Source organism: Hydra vulgaris, chromosome 12 (genome assembly GCF_038396675.1).
Source record: "Hydra vulgaris chromosome 12, alternate assembly HydraT2T_AEP".
Lineage (NCBI taxonomy): Eukaryota > Metazoa > Cnidaria > Hydrozoa > Anthoathecata > Hydridae > Hydra > Hydra vulgaris.
Genome location: NC_088931.1, coordinates 68714594 through 68737844, shown reverse-complemented (window position 1 = coordinate 68737844; position 23251 = coordinate 68714594). Strand labels below are relative to the sequence as shown.

The 23251-nt window shown below is 26.8% G+C and overlaps 2 protein-coding genes across 4 annotated transcripts in view; both read right to left on the bottom strand.

Moving 5' to 3' along the window:
- Positions 1 to 23251, bottom strand: part of LOC136088955 (uncharacterized) — a 202786-nt gene that overhangs the window by 73120 nt on the left and 106415 nt on the right. The window lies entirely within an intron of this gene.
- The window catches only part of LOC136088952 (uncharacterized), a 135503-nt gene that overhangs the window by 15562 nt on the left and 96690 nt on the right, over positions 1 to 23251 (bottom strand). Inside the window, exons 7-13 of the mRNA XM_065814238.1 lie at positions 3392 to 3492; positions 3073 to 3262; positions 2839 to 2941; positions 2410 to 2659; positions 902 to 956; positions 724 to 811; positions 484 to 650 (exon numbers count right to left, since the gene is read on the bottom strand). Of these exons, the coding sequence (XP_065670310.1) occupies positions 484 to 650; positions 724 to 811; positions 902 to 956; positions 2410 to 2659; positions 2839 to 2941; positions 3073 to 3262; positions 3392 to 3492 (954 nt within the window). The remainder of the gene's footprint in view (positions 1 to 483; positions 651 to 723; positions 812 to 901; positions 957 to 2409; positions 2660 to 2838; positions 2942 to 3072; positions 3263 to 3391; positions 3493 to 23251) is intronic.

The following is a 23251-nucleotide window of genomic DNA, read 5'->3' as shown; positions in this document are numbered from 1 at the left end:
GGTTTCATTATGTTTTCGTTCACTTTCAAATTGGGTGAATAGAAAGCTAAACAAATTCACTTCTTGCGTTTATGGGCTGGCACATCAGAGCCAGACATAAGACCTACAGAATGGATTTCAATTGATCAAATGCACACATTAGTCACTGTAAGCCACAAGCCATCACTCTTAGCCAAAAAATCTACGACCCTGTACTGGTGTGGAATGATGTGCTATGAAGTGAAAGTTGACAGTTCTCTCTTTAGAACAAGATGATGTAAATAGATGCCTCAGTTTCCAATTTATTTTTTTATTTATTTAATTTCCAACAACCAATCAAATTGTTTAGAAATAATTCTCTATAGTAACTAATGTTATGTAGATTTTGAATTAAACAACATATAATAATAAATATAAAAAACAGTCTATGAAAAAATAAACTTTATGTGTATGATGAGGTTTTTATAAAAAAAAAAGCAAAAAAGATAAGTATAAAAGATTTACCTAAAACAAAATATTTGTACTTTTCATACATAGAAGCATTAAATGAAGCAGCAATGTAAGGTTCATTATAACCTGCAGTTTCATAAACTTTAAAGTCTTTATAAGTAGATGTAGCATTTTTAATGATTGTGCTCATGTTAATTTTCATTACAACAACTTCATAAATCCTTTAAATGGACAATTGTATAAAACTAATGAATATTACAAACTATTTAAATAAAAATTACAAACAATGCTTACTTTGTATTTGAAGGTCCTTTCACTAACTCAATAAAATGTCCATAATTTGGATTCCATTTTAAACCATTTAAAAATAATGTTTTGCGATCTAAATATGTCAGAAATTAAGAGAAATTATTACTAACATTTATACCAAATATCTTTGTTTATTATTACTTGAAAAACCTATAGTATATACCTATAGTCAACATTATGGGATTACCATAATATGTTAGGTTGCTAAAACAATTATCCTAAAAGTAATCATATAAAAAATTAAACTTAAAAATATATATATTTTCAAACAAAAAACAGGTCAAAAATCACAAACAAACAAAACTCAAACTCAAAATTCTATATACCATATACAGTATACCAATACAGTATTGTGAAAAAGTTAAGAACCACTAAACAAAAAAAAAATATTTTTTTTAAATAAAATTAATTTTTATTCTAAAGATAATAAAATAGTCTTTTTTTTCAAACGTATTAAATAGAACATGAGAAAAAAGAAGATTTTTTTTTTTTGAAAATTAACTAATAGAACCTATAAAATTAAGGATTAACTATTAAGTGTTAATTTTGTTAATTTTTTTTTTTGTGAAAAAGTTAAGAACCATAAAGAATTTTTTGTGCTAAATGTGGCGGAAACGTCTTTTTTTAATTTATTTTTACCTTTTTTGTTTAAATATTCTATTAATGATCTCAGTCATTACCAAAAAACCAATTAAAGTATTTTAAAAAAAAGGAAAAAGAATTTTGTCAAAGATTCAAAGAATGATCTAAAGAAAAATGGAGGACAGTAATGTTAAGTGATGAAATGAATATTAGGTTGATAACTAAAAAAACCCAATTATGATTTGCAGACAGCCTTCAAAAAAATATAATCTCAAATTGTATCGTTCAAAGAACAAAACAAGGTAACGGGTTGTTTGGAATATGGTGCTGCATGACATATTATGGTCTCAGTATGTTTAAATTACTTAATGGTTGACTCAATTCTATTTATTACGTCAATATTTTAAATCAAAACTTGTTACCATCAATTGATGCACTTGAGCAAAGCATTTTTCATTTTTCAGCAAGACAATGCACCATGTCACAGGGCTAAAATTGTCTCTGAATGGTTCGAAAGCAAAAATATTAAGCATCTAATTTGGCCAACAAATAGCCCAGATCTAAATTGCATTAAATATCTTTGAAGTTGGCTTGATAAAGATATTGCCAAGAAAGGACCAAGGAGCCTTGAGGAGTTGTGCAATATTTTACCAACAATACTTGAAAATGTTCCCAAACATATTTTTAATTTAATAGACTCAATGCCAAATCGTATAAATGAGTGCTTTAAAATTCATGGTAGAATTACGCAGTATTAGGTAAAAATTATTGTTTTTTGTTCTGTGGTTCTTAACTTTTTCACAATTTTTTTCAAATAAAAATTACCAATAAAACTTTAAATACATTTTTTTTATTTGTTTAAAAGTTTTTGTCATTATTATTATTATTTTTTTTGTTTGTCTATTACCTAAAATTTATTATTATTATTTTTTTACCAGAAAAATATATTTGATTAAATAAAAATTTAAGAATAAAAATAAATTATGATTTGTTTTTTGGTGGTTCTTAAATTTTTCACAATACTGTAAAATTGAACACATAAAACAATGTGTTTAAAAATTTAATGCAAAAACATAATGCAACAAAAACCTTCATGTTAATAACAGCACGAATATAAAGAAACACTTTTCTAAGTGTAGACAACCTAGCATTCAAACCATTCACTGTTTCTAAACCTTCATAAAATTTTAAAGAGCTGGAAGTAAAGCTATTTGAAGGAAATTTTGCAGCCAAAAAATAGGAAAGATTTATTGAATCAGCAGTGGATTGATCTTTTAAAATCAATGTTTTCATATTCATTGAAGATATATTCTCATATGCAATAATTATCTCATAAAAACTATAAATATTGAAAAAATTATCATTATTTATAGCAACAAACTTTTTACAACATCTAGGTTGTTTTTTTATATATAGAAATTATGATTTCTATATATAAAAAATATAACAAAAATATATTAAACATATAATAAATATGGAAAAATTCTATATATCTAACATATAACAAAAATGGAAAACCTGACAGGTCCATTGATATCAGATACACTATAAAACTGACATTCAAATACTTCCGTGTAGTTATTAAAGTATTTTAACACTTCATAAGTTGGTGCTGGAGGTGCTAGAATAAAAAAATAAACTTCAGTCAAAACATTGTTCAACAAAATAATTTAATATTACAAAATAATTTAATATTACAAATTAACAACACATTTAAAAATGTATGAAGGTAAACAAATTAAAAAAACCTACAAATTGGTTTAGAATAATGCTGTTTACTTTCTCCTTTAACAGAATAATCTTCATCATACACAGCATCTACAGATATGTTAAAGATGGCTGCATGAAAGCCAACTTCAATGATAATGTTTGTATTAACTGTTTCCATTGTATTGAAAAAAAAGAATGAGCTGTTGTATGGCTTCAATGATTGGACATTTATCTGATTTGACAAAAATATACATATAACTAAAGAAAATAAAACATTTTTGTGTTTTATCGAATACATACTATAATTATCATGTAAACATTTGATTTTTTTATTAAATGAAGTAATAAAAAAAAAAGTTACTTTATATTTTAGAATTGAAACTGGAGAATCTGGTTTCTTCCAAATTAATACTAACTTTTTGCTTTCATCACTTATATTTAATTGAGCAGGAGCATCTAAAGCTATATTAAAAAATTTGATTTAACAATTGTAAATTGTTTTTATTAACTAATAAACTTTAATGAACTCTATTTAATTAATTTATTTTTTTAAATTAATGCTATCATACTGATATATATTGATGCATGTAAGACATTGCAATAACATCCATATTATAAGCTTTAATTGCATTATTTGTAATTATTTAAATGCATTATTTACAATTAAAGTAAGGTAGTGGTGTAGTAAATCATATGCAATAGTGGTGTCATGGTAGAGCCCTCACCTCATAAGCAAGAAGCTCTGAGTTTGATCCCCACCATGTCCCTGGTAGTAACACGCTTAACTTGTTTCTCTGCACAGCGGCATTGTTCGTCAAGGTTTGTGTATTGGAGATATAGAATTGAGAGAGGGTTTTAACCACAACTAAAGTAACCTTGGTGAGGTAAATTAATAGGGGGGGGGGGGGGAAATTTGACTAACTTTCAATTTTGCATATAAATATAAACACATTAATAAGTTATTTGAAGAAGATTAGAAAAATTTTCATATTTAGATAAAATACTTTCCTGAAAATGTAACATAATGAGACTTTTATAATATTGAAGCACAAAGTAGTGTAACAAAGTAAACACAATTAATGCATATGCATTAGGATGTTGGAGTAAAATATCATTAAAATAATACATGTTAAATTTCAAGAAGTAATTTACTTGAAATATTCCAAAAATAGTCTGATAGACCTCCTTAAAATGATGCTGAAAATTGCAAGAAAAGTAATTAACTTTCCAAGAACAAAAATTTAATAGAAACCTTTAAAAAAAGACCAACTTCAGACCTTTCTTTATAAACATTTTTAATTATTTTGATTTTATTTTGATTTTGATTTGAATTTCTAAACAAGCTTCAAATTGATATAGATGTCAAAAATATGCACATGGAAAAGTTCTTACAGATTGTGGAAAGTTCTCAAATTAAATTACTGCAGAAGGGTGAGATAAGTTTCCTGGAATCTAGCAGCATTTCATTGGAAGGATAAGCAGCTAATTTATGCTATGTCTTCCATCCAAATCACTTCTTTGCAAATTGTTAACTGCCATTGAAATCAAGATCTTGTTGAGAAACCTGACATACTATGCCACTATAATGCATTTATGAATGGAGTCAATAAATGTGGGTATTTAAAAAAACTGTTCTTAAAAAAATTCACAAAAAATGTCAGGTTTTTGTGAAAAATGTTATAAGTTTATTTGAAAAAATTCTTTTGAATTTTTTCAAATTTTATTTGAAAATTTTATTTGTTTTATTGACATTTTATTTTGGCTTTATATTTAGTTCTATTTTGGTGAAATTCTAAAAGATTTGGTCCTGTTTAAATTGTCGCTAATTTCTGATATGAGAATACACTTTTGATAGTTTTAACTGTTGATTAGCATTTTTTAGAATTTCACAAAGTTTTAAAGTCAGATTTTATCATTACTATTATTATTTATTAAATTGTGTCAATAACAATGATGGGATTTTCAATAATGTTTATATAGTTTCATTACCTTATTTTCTACCTATATTTGAATATAAAGTCGATCTAGTTTTTGAAGAGTTAATTGAATTTTAATTTATTGCATATTGTGGCAAGATGTCAAAAGATATTCTGTTAATAAAGAAGTTTGATTGTTTTATTTTTTGAACCTTTGTTTAATATCTCTCGTGTTTTTTAACATCTCTTTGTTTAATATCTCTTTGTTTAATATCTCTCATGTTGCACAGTCAAAACGAAAAGATATAAAGTTTAAGAAATCTAAAGTTTTTTTTTTTTAAATATCAGTTAGATATGTCCAATATGCGAAAATAATATTATTTATGATAGGACATTATGATTAAATAGTAATAAATGACTGCAATATATAATAATATAAGTTCCATTAGCAAGGTAATCTTAAAAATTATTCATTATTTTTTTAATATTGCAGCAATATTTTTACTATCTATTTTATATTAAAAATAAAACAAGAGAAAGACTTTTAGTTCCAATCTTCAATATACGACCAAAAAAAACAAAAAATTGACATGTTAAATAAAACTAGGTTCAAGCTTCTTCAAAAAATGACTCTAATTCTGAAAAAGGCCAAAAAATTCACAAGTCAATATTTGAAATAATGGTTCTTGACCTCCAACCGTGGTTTATTTTCAATACAATAAACCATGCTCCATGCACCTAATTACAAAATTGCTAGCGAAAAATACTAGAGAAGTTTACTGGATCCAACTTATGAAAAAACAAAATTTGCTCTCAAGGAAAAGTTGGTTTAATCAGAAGCTGAATATGTGTCAGTCTGTCTTGATGCATGGTCATTATTTCATCACAGCTACCTGGGGATGACCATTCACTTTATTTCCAAAAATTGGAACTCAAATTCTGTCATTTCTTGTTCTCAATTTGTGTCAAATTCTGCATCTCTTGTTCTCAATTTGATGAAAAGCATACTGCAAAAAAAAAATTTCAACAAGATCGAAACAATAGCAGAGGAGTGGGAAATTTTTTCAAAAATTGAAGTTTGCTTAAGAGACAATGCAGCAAATATAAACGCACCCTATAATGAACCAAGCTGTAATTATTAATTAGAGTCAGCTGGATGCCTTAACCACTCCCTTCAACTTGTCATCAAAAAAGAACTACTTTCACATACAATCATAGACAGACTGATTGCAATGAGTCGAAAACTCTGTTTATACGCATCCCATTCTACTGCTTTCTACACTGAACTTTACAGAGAGAAAGAAATCTAAATGGATATAAAAGTCAGACTTGGCTTAAAGAGCGATGTTACCACAAGAACTCTACCTATTATATGCTAGAGCGAACTTTACACCAGAAGCCACCCATTGTTGCCACCTTAATCAAATTTCCTTCAAAGGGAATTGAATTTTCTGTCCAAGATTGGAGCCTCTGTAAAAGTGGTGAACATTTTAAGTGTTTTTGTGGAGGCAACAAAAATGTTGTCAGGTGTTGACTCTTGTATCAGTTCCTGTATACATACAGTATCGGACAAAACAAGTGCAACCAAATAATGCTAATTTAGTTTATTTATATAAAAGTGCTGTTTTTTTTCAATTTAGAGAAATAACTATGTAACTGTTTAGAGACAAAGTTCTTCAAGTTTTATTCATCACAAAGTTCATTATTTGTACACGAAAATTAATAAATTAATCAAAAGTATTAAAAAAAGTTGTTTTCCTTCTGGACAAAACAAGTGCAACTCGACAAAATGTTGACCAAGCTGTATTTCGCTATCAATATTTCGTGGCAAATCCTTTGTTGTCGATCACAGCCTTGCATCTTCGAGGCATAGATTTGATCAGGTGATCAATGAAACTTTGTGGAATCGCAGCCCAGGCCTTTTGGATTTGTTCAAACAGTTGATCCTTATTACGAACACCTTCACCATTAATTCTGCGGTTGACGATCTCCCACAGGTTCTCGATAGGGTTGAGATCCGGAGATTGAGTCAGCCAATCCATCACTGATAGGTGGTTGTCTTGAAACCACTGCTTGACTACTTTTGCAGTGTGTTTCGGATCGTTGTCTTGCTGAAAAACCCATTTTATTGACATATTCCATTCAGCATGAGGTAACATAACATCTTTCATGATATTTTTATACATGAAACGATCCAATATTCCATCGTTTGGATGTATTGGACCTAGAGCGTTAGCAGAAATACACCCCCAGATCATTACATTGCCTCCACCATGCTTCACGGTCTTATGGCAGTAACGTAAATCGAGTCGTTTTCCGGCCGGTCGACGTACACGGCAAATGCCATCGCTCCCAATGATGTCGAACTTCAATTCATCACTGAACAGGATAGTTCGCCATTTCTGCACATTCCAGTCAATATGAGATTTAGCAAACAGGAGTCTTTTCTTCTGGTTTTTTAGTGAAATCAGCGGTTTCTTTGCAGGGCGTCAAGAAAACAATCCGGCTTCAACAGCACGTCGTCTGATTGTTCGGTCCGATACAGGCAGCTCTAATTGCTTTTGTATCTCGACTGATGATATACAGGGATCCTTCTTGACGGATCTGACAATCATAGAATCCTCTCTAGAAGTGGTGGAACGCGGTCTTCCACCTTTGTTATCTGCTGCCATCTTCCCCGTAGAACGATATTTGGAACATAGTCTTGATATGGTCCATTTTTTCACGCAATATTTATCACAAATACTTTTTTGTGACATTCCACTTACGTAATCGCCAATAATTTTCCAAAAATAATAAAAATAAATAATCACGCTTCTCAAGGCTTACCGTGTTACATTTACCTTGTGATGATAGAATAATGCTCTGTGGAACACAACGTCTTGGTTGGATGTGGACTGTATTAATGTAATGAAACACTTGTTGTATTTCACTTCTTGTATTGATGTTCTTCAATAAAACACTTTGATAAAACTCACTTCGATAAACTGTCTTGATAATACTGACTGATTGACTTATTAATATGCCATTAGACTTATATTTTTTTAAAGATGCCAAGCGGCATCTTTAAAAAAGTATAAGTCTAATGGCACAAAGCATGTAATAAATAAAGATACTTCATTTGCATCTTTCTATTTATTGTAGACCTGTTCGGTTTAAATACATGAAAGTAACAAAGGAAGTGGTCTTAGCAGAATTTAAGTTAATTAAAAATGACAATAATTCACTTCCAGTTTCTAAAGTAACAGTAGCTGGACAGAAGGTAGATGTATATCTTATTATAGATATCACTATGATTGAATGAAAAGTGCAGACAACTTCCTCCGCTACAACTTCCACTCAATGCTGCAGTGATTGTGGCATCTCACCAAAATTAATGAATGATCTACGAATAGTTTTAGAAAAAGAAGTGAAAAATGAGAGACAGCAGAATGGCATCTCAACGCTTTATGCCTAGATTAGACTGTTTTTTAGTGTTTACTATGACAAGCAGAGGTGTAGATGTTAAAGCTATTGTTGCCACCAGAAAAAAGGAAACAAAAGTTGCATTCTGCAATGAGATGGGTCTTGTTGTAGACAAGTCACGCTCTGGGGGTGCTGGTACCTCAAATTATGGGAACACTGGTTGTTGTGTATTTCAGTAAGCTGAAAAATCTGTTGAAATAATGGGTTTTAGGCCTGTTCTTATCAGAAGACTGCATGCAATATTGTCAGTGATGTCATCTGGATTTGATAATGAACTTAAAAAATTTTTTAAATATTGTTTTGAGACTTTACCATATATATGATACACAGTTATATATACCGTATCCACAGACTTTACATAAAGTTCTAGTTCATGGACATTTAGTGGTAGAATTTTTTAGCTTGCCTTTTGGCATAATATTTGAAAAAGCCCAGAAAGCCTCAAATAAGTATTCTAAAAAATAGGGAGTGCTTTACTAGATGTGACAGAAAAAAAAAATATTTTGGACATGTTTCATCACCTTTCGGGCCATTCAGAAACTTTTTTGCTCAATACAGTAAAACAAACAGTTCAAAAAAAGCTATTCTGCCTGCAGATGCAGCTGCTCTGTTGAAAGAGTTCAGTATCTTGTGTTCTTTGTTACTTTTTAGTGACATCTTTGTAATAAATGTCTTTGTAAATAAATGTTTGTGTATAGCAATAAATTTTTAATTATCTATTCCATTTTTTTTGTGTCAAAACATATAAAAAAAACTTTAAAATATATTATAAGTATATCAATAAAGTTTTTATGCATAGTTTTTTTTATTGCAAGAAAGTAGAATAGTATACTTTTGGGCAAAAAAAAATTTAAATAATATTCATTTTGCTAATTTTATTGCTTCCCACAGAATTTTTTTCAATATAAACTTTTAAAAAATTGCAATACAAATCAAAGTTTTTTTTGCAATTTTTTAAAAGTTCCTAAAAACTAAGATTCTGTTTTTGCATATTTTGTTTTTAAATATAATAAACTGTTTGTAATAAAAAAAAATTAACAATACAAACAATATAAATTAATAAAACTTGAAATATATTCCTTTTATTCTCTTTCAATAACTTTATGTTTTGGTGGTCGAAAAATCCATTTTTAGATATTAATAAGGTTTTATTTATTGTTTTCCACTTTTGACTTTAATATAAACATTGTTTTCTTTTAACATTGCTCAGGGTTGCCACTATAATTTTAAAAGTTTTTCCCAGAGTTTAGCTTTTTATATTACCTACCTTTTCCCTGAGTTTTCCATATTATTTCCGGAATCCCTGGCATTTAGACAAGGAAAACCTGAAAACCCTATATATATATATATATATATATATATATATATATATATATATATATATATATATATATATATATATATATATATATATATATATATATATATATATATCTTTATATATAAATAAATAATTTAAAAAGATTCTAAATGTACTAGACACAATGAAACAATGCAAATATTTTTTATTAATTTTAAAATTGAGCACAAAAAACAGTTTTTAGTAAGAAACTTTATCAATAAGTTTCTTCTTTGCATTTAATAGTTCTAAAACTGAATGTAACTCCATTGATTCTTTTTCTGTTTCACCACATTTTCTTTTTAAAGCAGTTGCTTTTTTAAGCATTGTTAAATAATTATTTTTGTCAGCATCTTCAACAGATTGAATAAAATCTTCATTTAATATACAACATGCTGCAACAAGTAAATTATTTTTTTTTTCTACTTTTTCAATTTCTTCTAATAAGATTGCTTTTTGGTGGTTTGATTCACACTCTTTCCTTGAAATAATTTTCTCTGCTAAACTCAATTGGTACTGTTGTCTGGCTGACTTAACTGATAACATAAATGCATTTATGATATTTATATTGTCAGCTAGAACTTTTTGAGAACTCATATGATCTCTTATAATGCAATGCAAAACTATTGAGCCTGACTGAATATTTTCGTTTGGAATTGATTTGTTTATGCTGAAACCCCTTTCCAGTTTAAAATCCTTTCCAGTTAAAATCATTTTGATAATATAAAAAAGTTCCTTATGTTTGGCTAAATTCAGTTGATGAAAAAAGAAGGTATCTAAACGAGTGTTTTTTTAATCAAAATTAAGAAATTTTTCTATATTGATTTTCATATCATTTCTTAAAATTATAGAATACTGAAGCATGACTTTATCACTTTGTGTTGCAGCTATAATCTTTAAACTAAAAAGATAATGTAACAACCTTTTTAGTTTATTTTGATTAAACTCGATTGATGATGCTTTAGGTTGGATTGGTTCAAAACAACTTGCATTTGCTATGATTGCAGAGTCTAGCGGGATGCATTTCAACAGATTTTCCATGGTTTTTGTGAGAAATAAAACACATTCATTTCTAAACTGTTTTACTTCATTAAGAGTGATTTTATCTTTTTTTAAAAGTTCTTTTATTGCAACTCCAGCGGCAAAACCTATAATAACATCTTTCCTGTGTAGCAAATAATCTTTTTTATAGAGATCTAATTTTTTTAAATCACTACCTTTTTTGAAACTTTGAATTACTGATAGTTTAATAAACAAAGTAAAAATATTTGTTATCAATTCCCTAAGATCATTGTACATGTATGGAATCATTGGTTGATCAGTCTGATAGAGTGTCAAGTAGGTTTTGAACAAGCTGGCAACATAACTGAAAAATTATAACTTTGAAACAGTCGAGAAGTCATTCGACGCTTTTTGAACATTAAAAAAACTTTTTGAGGAAGGCTGTTTGGACTTTGATAATTTTTCCCAAAATCTAATTAATTTTACAATGTTGTCCCATATTTTAATTAAACAATCTGAAACAACTTGGTCTTCAATCTATCTAGTTGAACAGAAACTTAATGGATAGTAATTTGACCCAGTGACACTGCTATAGTCATCTCAAAAAGCAGGAGTATCATGCAATATTTGATATGCTCCCTTAAGAATACTTTTTAAATTCCATGATGTAGACTCAGAACCGATCTTAAAAGCTCTGTGTATTGAATGTAAACTATAACTCCTAATGTCAAATAAAAAATTTAATTCACACTCATTTTGGTATATAGAAAGTTCTTTAAAAACTTCCAATTTGTATTAGGCCCATCCATAGATACTTGGATCATTTTTGATAAGTCCAGACATTCTATTTCTTTGTTAAAACCGTTTTTGTATATGCGCTGCAGAAGATTGTCCAACAAAAAATGAATTCAAATATTGCACCTTAACCTGGTTTTATAGAGTATTCCAAAATCTAACAATAATATCCATTTGACAATTTTGTTTAACTTTATTTAAACTTTCATCAAACGAGACAACATAACATGGTGAACTTTTGATGGTTTCAAGAAGTAACAATTTAAAGTATGGCGCTAACCCAAAATTAATCATATACCCTATTTTTTTTCTTCCTAATGTTAGTCCTTATGCAACTTTACTATCTAGAAACATATTAGTAAATAATTGGCTCATAGCAGAAGCATTGTTTGACAATCCATACATAACAGTTGCAAGAGCCCATTTAATTTCAGATCTTGTTTCTTCATTAGAAGCAACAACAAGTTCTAAAGTTCATTGACCTACTGCCAGGGGTAATAGTAGAATTTTTTACAACAGATTTGAAAAAGTGACTTCTGGATTTAGCTAAAACGTTAACTTGGTGCTTTTTACCTTCATTATGACTCTTAACTGCCTGAACTCCTATATCAGACAAGTTAAAGGTTTTGCAGCAACTGCTACATTTAGCAAATTTATTATCATTAGTCTTCACAAGCCATTACTCTAGGTGAGTAAGCCAATCATTTGAAAAAAATGTTTGATATATTTTATTTATTAAATAATATTAATACGCTAATGAATATTAGTGCGCATAGTTATGCCTATTATTCGTATTGTTAATTACGGTTCAGTATTCTGTAAAATATTTCTCTATTTCTTAGTTTTTAAGTAGTTTCTAGACTTTTTTATGCGCGGTTATATGTTCCATGCGACCTTTCAAGTAAGGTCAGCAAGCAAATTAGAGCTGATAAATTTTTATTTTCAAGAAGAATTGATGTTGTTTATTGTTTAAAATAAAAATTTAAATAATCATTTGTTTGTTGTTGGTTGTTTTTATTTTTCTAATTTTTATAACCTGTTTTCATTTTTTAGAAGAAGTTAGAACTAAAATGACTAGTAAAATAGTTTTTTTAGTACAATGTTTCTTTTTTAGTAAACTGTTTCAGTCGTTAGTCTATTTAGAACATTTTAGGCAAGTATTGTTTTATTTTCTAGAGCAGTTAAGAGGAGCAGATGGCTTTTTTAGTAAATTCAATTCATTTTCTTATTTATAGATTAAGATTATTTTTGTAGAAAGAATAATGAGAATAATCAATTCATATATTCTGAAATAGTTGTTACATTCACGGAAGTTTACAAATAGTACATGTACTAATCTTAAGTAAAAACCTTGTAAATAAAAGCTACTAAATATATTGTTAATGCTAATAGTAATAATCGTCCACAGCTGTAACAAAGCAAACATTAAAAGTTAAAGGAGTAAAATACTAATAATGATAATAATAAGAGTGGTAGTAGTAACAATAATAACAATACAATGATAAGAGTATAATGATAATAATAAAAATAAAATGACAACAATAAAAATAATTACAATAATCATAAAAAGAATAATAGTAATTTAGTGCTAGTCACACACATACACCTTTTATTAATGTGATTTATATTATTATCATATTTTATTAATGTGATTTATATTATACTGTGATTTATAAACTCAAATAGTTAATCAAATATATTAATAACGTTGGTTATATAAAAACCTTACACGACAGTAACTATGAAAATATCAGAATGTAAAATTATGTTCATACACACATTATGTTACATACACACATATATAGACACATATATAAACACACACACACACACACAAACACATATATATATATATATATATATATATATATATAGATATATATATATATATATACATACACATACACATATGTATACATATACACACACACATATATATATATATATATATATATATATATATATATATATATACACACATACATACACACAAATATATATATATATATATATACTTACATACACACGCACACACATATATACACATATAAATATATACAAACATACACATACACATCCATGTATACATATACACATACATACATATACACTCACACTTATACACATGCGCTTATCACAAACACTTATACATAGATACACATATCTTTGGATTTATAAACTGTATTTGATAAGGAAGGAATGGAATAGGTTACTCTTAAAAACATAAATTGAATGGACAGCTTTAAGTTCATAGAGAAGGTTATTCCAAGATTTTATACTTTGGTTTTTTATGGACTTATATCCATAAGTAACAGAACGATGATTTAAGACTGCAAGATTCAGATTATCAGTTGATTGAAGATAGTATCGGTTATTTGCATTTTTTGGGAAGAAATTGTTGAAGGTAAGAGGTAGGTTTTTGTGTTGGTGGTTCCAGACAAACTGGCAATTCAAGAATTGAACAAGGTCACATAGTTTAAGGATCTTAGAAGTAAGATAAAGCACATTAGGATTGGATTTATAATTCTGAAAATGTATTATTTTTAAAGCTTTGTTTTGAAGATGAGATATCCTTAAAACTTCTTGCTGTTGAGATTGTCTCCATATTTGACAAGCATATTGTATATGCGAGCCAAAAATGGCATGATATATGTTTAATAATGTTTTCAGATTGACATAATGGCGAACTTTAAGCCAGCATTCCATTTGATCTGCTCAATTTTAAAGCTAAGTCTTTGAGGTGGGATACAAACGATAGGTTGGAATCAATTATAATTCCAAGATATTTGATTGAGTTTACAGGAATGATTTTCTGGCCACTTAATCTAAAGTTTAAATTTTTATTGATTTTTGTTTTTTTTAGATTTGAATATGACCAGTTCAGTTTTGTTACAGTTGAGGAAAAGCTTATTTGAGCAAAGCCACTGAATTAAATTAGCAAGATCATGATTAATGTATTTGTTAATTTTTTTTTAAGATTTGTTGATAATGAGCAAGTTAGTATCATCAGCAAAGTGGTAAGGAGCTGCATACTTAATTGAGTTATTAAGGTCATAAATATAGATAAGAAAAAGTAGTGGTTCTAATACTGAGCCTTGAGGAACACCGTTGGAACATTTTATTTGAGTAGATTTTGAGTCACCGACAGAGACAAACTGAGATCTGTTGTGAAGATAGGAGGTAAACCATTTAAGAGGTATTCCTCTGATTACATAATATTCTAATTTCTTGAGTAGGATAGAATGATCTACTGTATCAAAAGCTTTTTGTAGATCTACAAAGAAACCGCATGCAAAGTTTTTATTATCAAGAGCTTTTCTAATTGACTCAGTAATTTTAATAAGTGAGTGAGTTGTGGAATGATTAGCACAAAACCCATACTGGTGTTTGTAAAGGCATTTAAATTTATTCAAAAATGTATAGAGCCTCTTATGCATAGCTTTTTTGAAGAGTTTGCTTAGGTTTGAAAGAAGAGAGATAAGTCGGTAGTTAGACATATCCATTATAGAACCTTTCTTAAATATTGGACTTTAGCAACTTTGAAAGCATCTGGGAATAAACCGTTTTGGAATGAGTTATTTATAATAATACTGAGAGGTTTAGAAATTATGTCTGGAATAAGTTTAAGAAGGAATGTAGGAAGGCTATTAGGACCAAAAGTTTTTCCAGTTTTAAGAGTGGTTTTAATAAGACCAGAGATTTCATTCTCTGTGACAGGATCAATAAAGAAGGTATTAGAATTTGGAGAGTTTAAATAGTCAGTAAATTTGGATGTTGAAGGTATGTTTTTGTTTTGAATTTTGTTTTGGATAGTAACAAAAAAGTTGTTTAATATATTCGATACAGTAGTTGGATCTGTTATAATATTTTCTTTCAATTTAAGTTTGAGAGTTGAAACCTTCAGTTGAAACTGAAGGTTTTATATTAATGATTTCTTTTATCCCTTTCCAAGTATTCTTAATATTGTTTAAGTTTTTACTAAAATAGGTTGTGTAATAAAATTTTTTTACTACTTTTTAGTAGATTGCTGATTCTGTTTCTATAAAACTTAAATTTAGAAAACAGCTCATTTTTAGTACTAATATGTGTATTTTTTAGTACTAATATGTGTGTTTTTTATATAGTTTGTTTTTAATAGAAATAGATTTAAGTATGCCATTGGTGGTCCATGGTTTTGATTTAAGTTTAATTTGCTGCTTAGTTAGTTTTTTGTATGGAGAATGTTGGTCTAACATTTTTTCAAATGTCTTTAAAAGAAAACTGATAGATTGATTTACATCATCATCTTTTTTAATATATAGGGCCCAGTTAATGTTGGAAACATCTTCAATAAATATATTTTTGTTAAAGTTCTTGAAGCATCGCCTGTAGAATATACTTTTTTTAGGGTGATTAGTTTTTCTTGGAATGCAGATAAATTGAGCCATATGATCAGATATTGAAATAGTAAGATTGCCAGAGATATGGTCAGGTGAATTGAAGTTTATAAAGATGTTATCAATAAGTATTTGTGATTTAGCTGTTATGTGTGTCGGTAGAATAATAACAGGATGTAGTGAAAAAGAAATAAGCGAGTCAAGGTAGCTAGATATAGGATTTGATTCATTATATTTTAGTATATCCATATTAAAATCCCCCATAAGTAAAATACTTTTACTTATGGGGGATTTTGAGTTAAATAATTATTAGTGAAATAGTCTTGATTCACAGACGGATGTTGATATATGCAGTCAATTATTATATTTTTTAAGTGAGGCTTTATAATTTCAACAAAAATGGATTCAAGATATTTGAAAGAGTAGATCTTTAGGTTGTTGCAAACTATGTAGTTTAAATTAGAGTTTAGATATAGAAGAGCACCCCCTTTTTTAACCTCAGTGGGGCAATGCTCAATGTTAAAACCATTTATAGATATGCTTGTTATATTTGAATCATTTACATATAAATTTGACTCAGTAATACCTATTGCCAAAGGTAATGCATTAAGAGTGCTAATAAAGCTGCAGAGATCATCAATGTGATATGGTAAAGAAGCAATGTTGAGATGAATATAAAGATCTGAATTAGGATTAATTTTTTTATTGAAATCTATGGTTTCATAGTATTTACAATTAATTGAATCTTGAGGATTATTTAGATCTGAAGTTGAATTTCGTGGACTTGTTGTAGTGTCATGAGAATATTGTAAATTAGTATTCTTGTGTGATAATGTTTGGTCAAGCTTAAGGTCAGAACAAGAGCCAAATTGAATAGTCATAGATGGCATAGCGAGGTATTATGATTTTAAAACAATTTGGTTATATTTAGTAATTTATGATCTTAGAAAAAAATGGAGTTTGTTAGATGAAATATAGCTTGTAAACAGTAATGAATAATAATAAACTCGAGGAGATTTGAGATAATAATACAGTAGCTATAATACATAACATAAAACATTAGCAACTATGTACAAATAAAGCAAAATAGTAATACAACAAAGCAAGTAATACAAGTAATACAACAAATACAACAACAATTATAATAAAAAGTACCAAAAAGTATACAGCAATAACTATAATAAAAAATAGCAATAAACAGTACTTTAAAAAAGAAAAATGAGAAATAAAATTTTATTCATGTATTTAATATGAAAAGTTAAATAAAATAAGACTGTTGTTTGTGGTCATGTAAGTTTATATACATAAGTTTGCGTTTATTTCAATCTATTTTATATTTCTCTATATCTATATGTATATTTTATATTCTTAGGAAAAATAATAAGGAATAGAAAAATTAAAAAAAATTCTTCTGGAATTTGTCAAAAGAATGTTGTGTTATGCTTCATTTTAAGGTATCTGAATATGTATTTATTAAAAATTTTTAATTTTGTTCTTAAATGGTTTCATCTTTTCTATTACAATTTTGTGAATTGTAGTCTGCATTCTTTGTTACGTTAAAAATAATTGATGCTAATAAATGTTGTTTAATAGTTGTTAAAGGTTTGCATATATGTTTATATTATGCTCAAAGTTTAAAAGTTTTTGATAAATATGTGTATGTGGTGATATATGTTATATAGTTGTTTTATAAATGTGTTTTTATAATAGTACAAAATGCATTTTATCTAATGTGTACATGATTGTTAAATGAGGTGTTTTTATATGTTATATAACATTTAAAAAAATATTGTGTTTTATAGTTAGTATAACTATAAAACACAATATATTTGAGATATAGATCCAGAGCAAGATTTGTCAACCTTACCAGTCAAGCAGTGTTACTGCTTTAGGTCTAAGTGTTGTCTAGCCTTCAATATAACTATTCAGAAAATACATAACATTATCTTTGATAATTTTTTGCGCAATGTTGCTACCTTTGGCTTATTTTTATGTTAGTGTCTGTTGTTAAAAATGATTAATAGGTAGTTTCATTACTAGAACTCACTGTTTTTGTTTCTTAATATAAATAGCACAGTGAATATTATTATTATTAGTGCACATAGTTATGCCTATTGTTCAATATTAGTTACGGTTCTGTATTCTGTAAAATACACTATTTCTTAGTTTTTAAATAGTTTCCAGACTTTTCTTAACCAAGTGTTTTCTTAAAGAAGTCACAATCTTTCATGGTACGAGTTCAAAATGTTTAAGTAGACATTAAGTAGATAATGTTTAGTAGCTTGAAATGATAAGTAATATAAAATCTTTTTTAAATCTTATTAAGTAATTAATTTATTGTAATCTTTTTTAAAATTGTACTTTTAAATTTAAAGCTTCATGTTATAGATGTTAATATTAAAAATATAGATTACTATAATTCTTAGATGGGGTCTAGCATTAGAAGATATTTATGGGTAGTTTCATGCTTTCACATGCTTTTAATAATTGGGATAAAAGCCATGACAACATTTTGTTATAAATAAAATTTATCTATAGTATTGTTAAAACTTTTGCTCGTTGAAAAAAATGTTTCTGGCTTTTCAATAAATGTATAATAATTTTATCTTGCATGAATGAATTGTGGTTTAGGATATAATTGTGTTATTATATGTTTGTTTTTCTATATTTAATATAGCATTAATTATTTTCATACATTTTTATTCAATTTTTATCTAAATATGCTAAATTTATATAAATCTAAATATATATATATCTAATATATATATAAATCTAAATACGTTAATTTAATAGTGGTGTCGTTTCACTTTCGCTTTTAATAAAGAACTTTCTAGGCTTTTCTAAAAGCGTTTCTTTACTCCACGCGGTCGTTCAAGCAAGGTCTACAAGTTGATTAGAGCTGATAAATTTTCAGTTTCAAGTGGAATTGATGTTGTTCATTGTTTAATTTTACAATAAAAATTTAAATAAATGTTTGTTTGTTGTTGGTTATTTGTATTTTTCTAATTTTTATAGCCTGTTTCCTTTTCTTTAAATAAATTAAGACTGTTATTTGTGGACATGTAAGTGTATTTACATAAATTTGCGTATATTTCAGTAAATTTTATATTTCTCTGTATCTTTATTTATATTTTCTTTTAGATAAAAAAAAAAAAGGTATAGAAAATAGTAAAATAGAAAAGTTTTAAGTGGAATTAATGTTGTTCATTGTTTAAAAACTAAAATTTGTTTGTTGTTGGTTGTTTTTATTTTTCTAATTTTTAAAGCCTGTTCTTTTTTTAGAAGAAGTAAAAACTAAAACGACTGGTAAAATGTTTCTTGTTTAGTAAAGTGTTTCAGTTTTGTCTTTAGTCTTTTTAGAACATTTTATGCAAGTATTGTTTTATTTTTTAGAGCAATTAATAGGAGCTGAAGGCCTTTTTAGTAAGTTCAAGTTTATTTATAGTACATAGTAGTTTATTTATAGTTTATATTAGTACAAGTTTATTTATAGTTTATATTAGTAATTTTATTTATAAATTTTAGGATTACTGTTTGTAGAAGGATTAATAAGAATAAAAAATTTTTTTAGACAGGCAAGCTGACAGCGACTTACGTAAGTTTTATCATTTAGATTTCATTTAAGTACCAATTCCACATATGTTGCATTAGTAATTTTGTTGTATGTAATTTTATCCCAATTTTTATTTTTAGACAAACAGATAAACCCAGTAAGGACTTAGATTTTGTAGAAGGCCTTCTTTTTAATGTTCTTTTAAATCATTGAATATGTTTTATAGATTTTAATAAATTTTGTCATTTAGGTGTGGTATCAGCAAATAGTTATGTCTTTAATTTTTATTTTATTTTAAAAAGAATCAATAAATATTGTTTGTTTAAACATAATCATCAGGATTAGACAAAATAGCTTTTTTATTTAATATTTTTATATTTAGTTACAACTTCAGTTGCATCAGATACTACAGGTAACTTAGTTCATTTATTTTGAATTACTTGAATTACATTTGTTACTTAAATTTTCAAGCAATAAATATTGTTTATTTCAACATCGTCAGGATTGTATAAATAAGCTTTTTATTTGATAATTTATTTTAGTTGCTTCAATCATCAACGATCAACTAAAAGTAATGTTAACTCATTAATTCATTTTTTATTATAGATAAATATAGATAGAAAAAAGTAAGTTGAAAAATTTTGTAGATTTAAGAGCAGTACGCTTTTTTCTAAAGGTACTTTCCATTTTTGGATTAAATCCACTATCACTATGTTTGTTCTATTTTTATATAAAGTACTTCATTAATTTTTGTCATTTTAGAGTTTTCTGTTTACTTTTCTGTTTTTTATTTAATAAAAAAACAAGCAATAATTATCTTTTTCATTTTGCTTCGTCGACTTCATTAACCGGTAACTGAATAATTTTCTTTTAGTAGTTTTTCACTTGGGTAAATCATTTTCAAAACATTATAATAGCGTCTTAATTTTTTTAGATGGCAATGAAGTATTAAGTAAATTAGCTTTTATTATTTAAATTTTCTTTTTCACCTTTTTTTTTAAAAATAAATAAAATTAAAAATATTTTTTCTATTTAGATCTGAAGCAACAGCTTGGTAAGCAAGAATATATCGCAATTTGTGATAATAGTGAAATGGAAATGGATAGTTTTAGGCTCAAAGTTATTAGTGTAAATGGTAATAGGCGACATAAAAATAGTTGTTGTCAAATAAAAGAGATAGATCTAGGTAGAATAAAATTAATCGTTGTTGAAATGTAAGAAATGCTGCTCAGCGAGCAGATAACTTACTTGCAAGAATTCATTGTCAAGCAGTGTTAATGTCTGTTAATTCGATTTAACTTTAGACACTTGAGAACAAAGTAAAGTATAAATTTTTCTATTCATAGTAATATTATTTATATATTTATAGTAATATATTGAGTGATTTATAGTATATATATACATTTATAGTAATATTTAGATTAATAACAGTTTATAACAAAAATTTATAAACAAACAGTTAATAACATAAATGATTTTGAATTTTTTTATAATTTCAAACATAATTGCTCTTTTTTTTTTTTTAGTCGCCTTTGTCATCACTTGATTAGTTTGCTTACTGTTGAAACATGGTTTAATTTTGTAAATTTAATATCATGTTAAGTTTACTCTATTAATCATTAGTCAACAGTCAGAGAGAAGCCGGAACTTAATTAAGAAATGCTGGGAATTTATCTTTTAATCAAGGCAAAAATAATTTTGTTTACTGGTAACATAATAAAACCAGTTACTATTATCTATTGTGTTTTTTCAATTTTTTTAACATTCTGCTTTGAAAACACTATCTTTCTCTCTCTTTTTCTCTTAGGTGGGATGGAGAATTAATAAAACTTATTACACATTTCTTAATACCACAATTGATAACAACCATTTATAAGAAATATCTTACAAGTTGCTTACTATTTTCTGATATAATTGTTCAAATTAATAACTATAATTGTCCCTCAGTTGTTTAAATATTGTAACAAATAAAATCTTTTTAATTCAAGTATTTTATTTAATAAAATATCTTATTAAGTTAGGATGTTATTACGTTGTATTGTCTATCCTTTTTATAATATTTTATTTTTTAATTACTCTGGAGACACATAGTAATGTGTGCTTACAAATATCTTATGCTCTGCGCTATTGTTACTGTGTTTTGTGTTGATAAAACTAGGCTGTTATAGCTATTTTTTGGCTCTTTATATTTTCTGTAATATTATTATCTTAATTCTACTAACAATAAAATGCAAATAATACTTTTGTAATTAAAAATTGTAATTTTTTTTTCGTTTCCATTTTTAGGTATTTGCAGGCTTTACTTGAATTTCCTTTACTGGTACCTGCTGTGTTATGACAGATTTTAAAAAGAACTTAACTGATGTTAATGTAAATTTTATGACGTTAACTATAAGCAATGACATTACTGATTGGGAGTCAAACTTAAAATGTTATTTATAGATAAATTTGTATTTAATTTTTTAGATAATATATCAAGTTATTAATGTGTTTTTATTGTTATAAATGATTTAATTACTAATAACCCGTATTACGGGTTGCTTACTGCTAGTTTATTATAACTCTAACAAAATGCATTCTTCTTACAACCATATTATATATTAATAGATAAAATGATTCCAAATTATAAAGTTGAATATAATACATTTTAAAATTATTTTATTTAGGACCCATCCATAAAGGATATTACGCAAATAGGGTTGTGGTCAAGATAAAAAGGGAAAAGAAGCACAAGGGAAAGGAAGGGGGTGATCAGAAAAATATGTCAGTTTCTAGACTTTATTTCAATGTTTTTATGAAGTTATTTTGAGATAATATTTTTTACTTTGTTTTTCAAAAGTGTGGCAACTGTCTCAAACATCATTGTGAGATTAAACCAAACCAAATTTAAAATAAATTGTATAATCTTATAAAAAATTACTAATAATATACATTATGAATTTTAACTAGTTTAAACTATTGTAAATAATTTGATAAATAACTATTTTACAAAAATGGGAAAAAAAATTTCCATGAGTATTCCCTGATTTAAAAAAAAAAAAAAAAAAATTCCCTGAGTTTTCCAGGTTTTCCCTGGGATTCATGCTATTTCCAGGTTGGGTGGCAACCCTGTTCTTTTACTTGCTTTGTTTTTTTAATGTTTTTTTTTCTTTAATCTTTTTATTTATAATTTTTAATGTTTTACTTGTTTGCTACTAATTGGGTTTTTTCAAATCTTCTATTTTAAATATTTTATTTTATATTATAATATTAAATGATAAAAAATATTAAAGAGTACTTGATCATACTAAGTTGTTTATTTGCTTTATTTATTGTTGATTGTGAGCAGGTCAGAAAAACTTGCTTAAACACAGCAATTTTTTTATTATAAAAATATCTTAATCATAGGTGTTTTCTTTAGGTTGAAAACATGGGAGCTCACCTTAATGCATATACATCTCGTGAACAAATAGTCCATTATGCCAAGAGTTTCAAAAAAGATTTGCCTAAAGGTTAACAAAAAAATTTTCATAATAGTTTTTTTAAGTTATTTTTAATTAATTTTATATTTTATGAGTTTTAGCTTACATTTATAGTTAGGTTTAAATCATTTTCAGAAAGCCTGATTTTTTTTTTAATTTTTTTTTAATTCCAATTTACCTCCCCAAGGCCATGAGGCCATGATTATTTATTGATTGATTGATGACGTGATTTATCATTCATTAGTTATGGTAATATATCAAGATCAAATTCTGATTGCGTTTTAATTATTTAATCATCATAAAATCATTTAGTT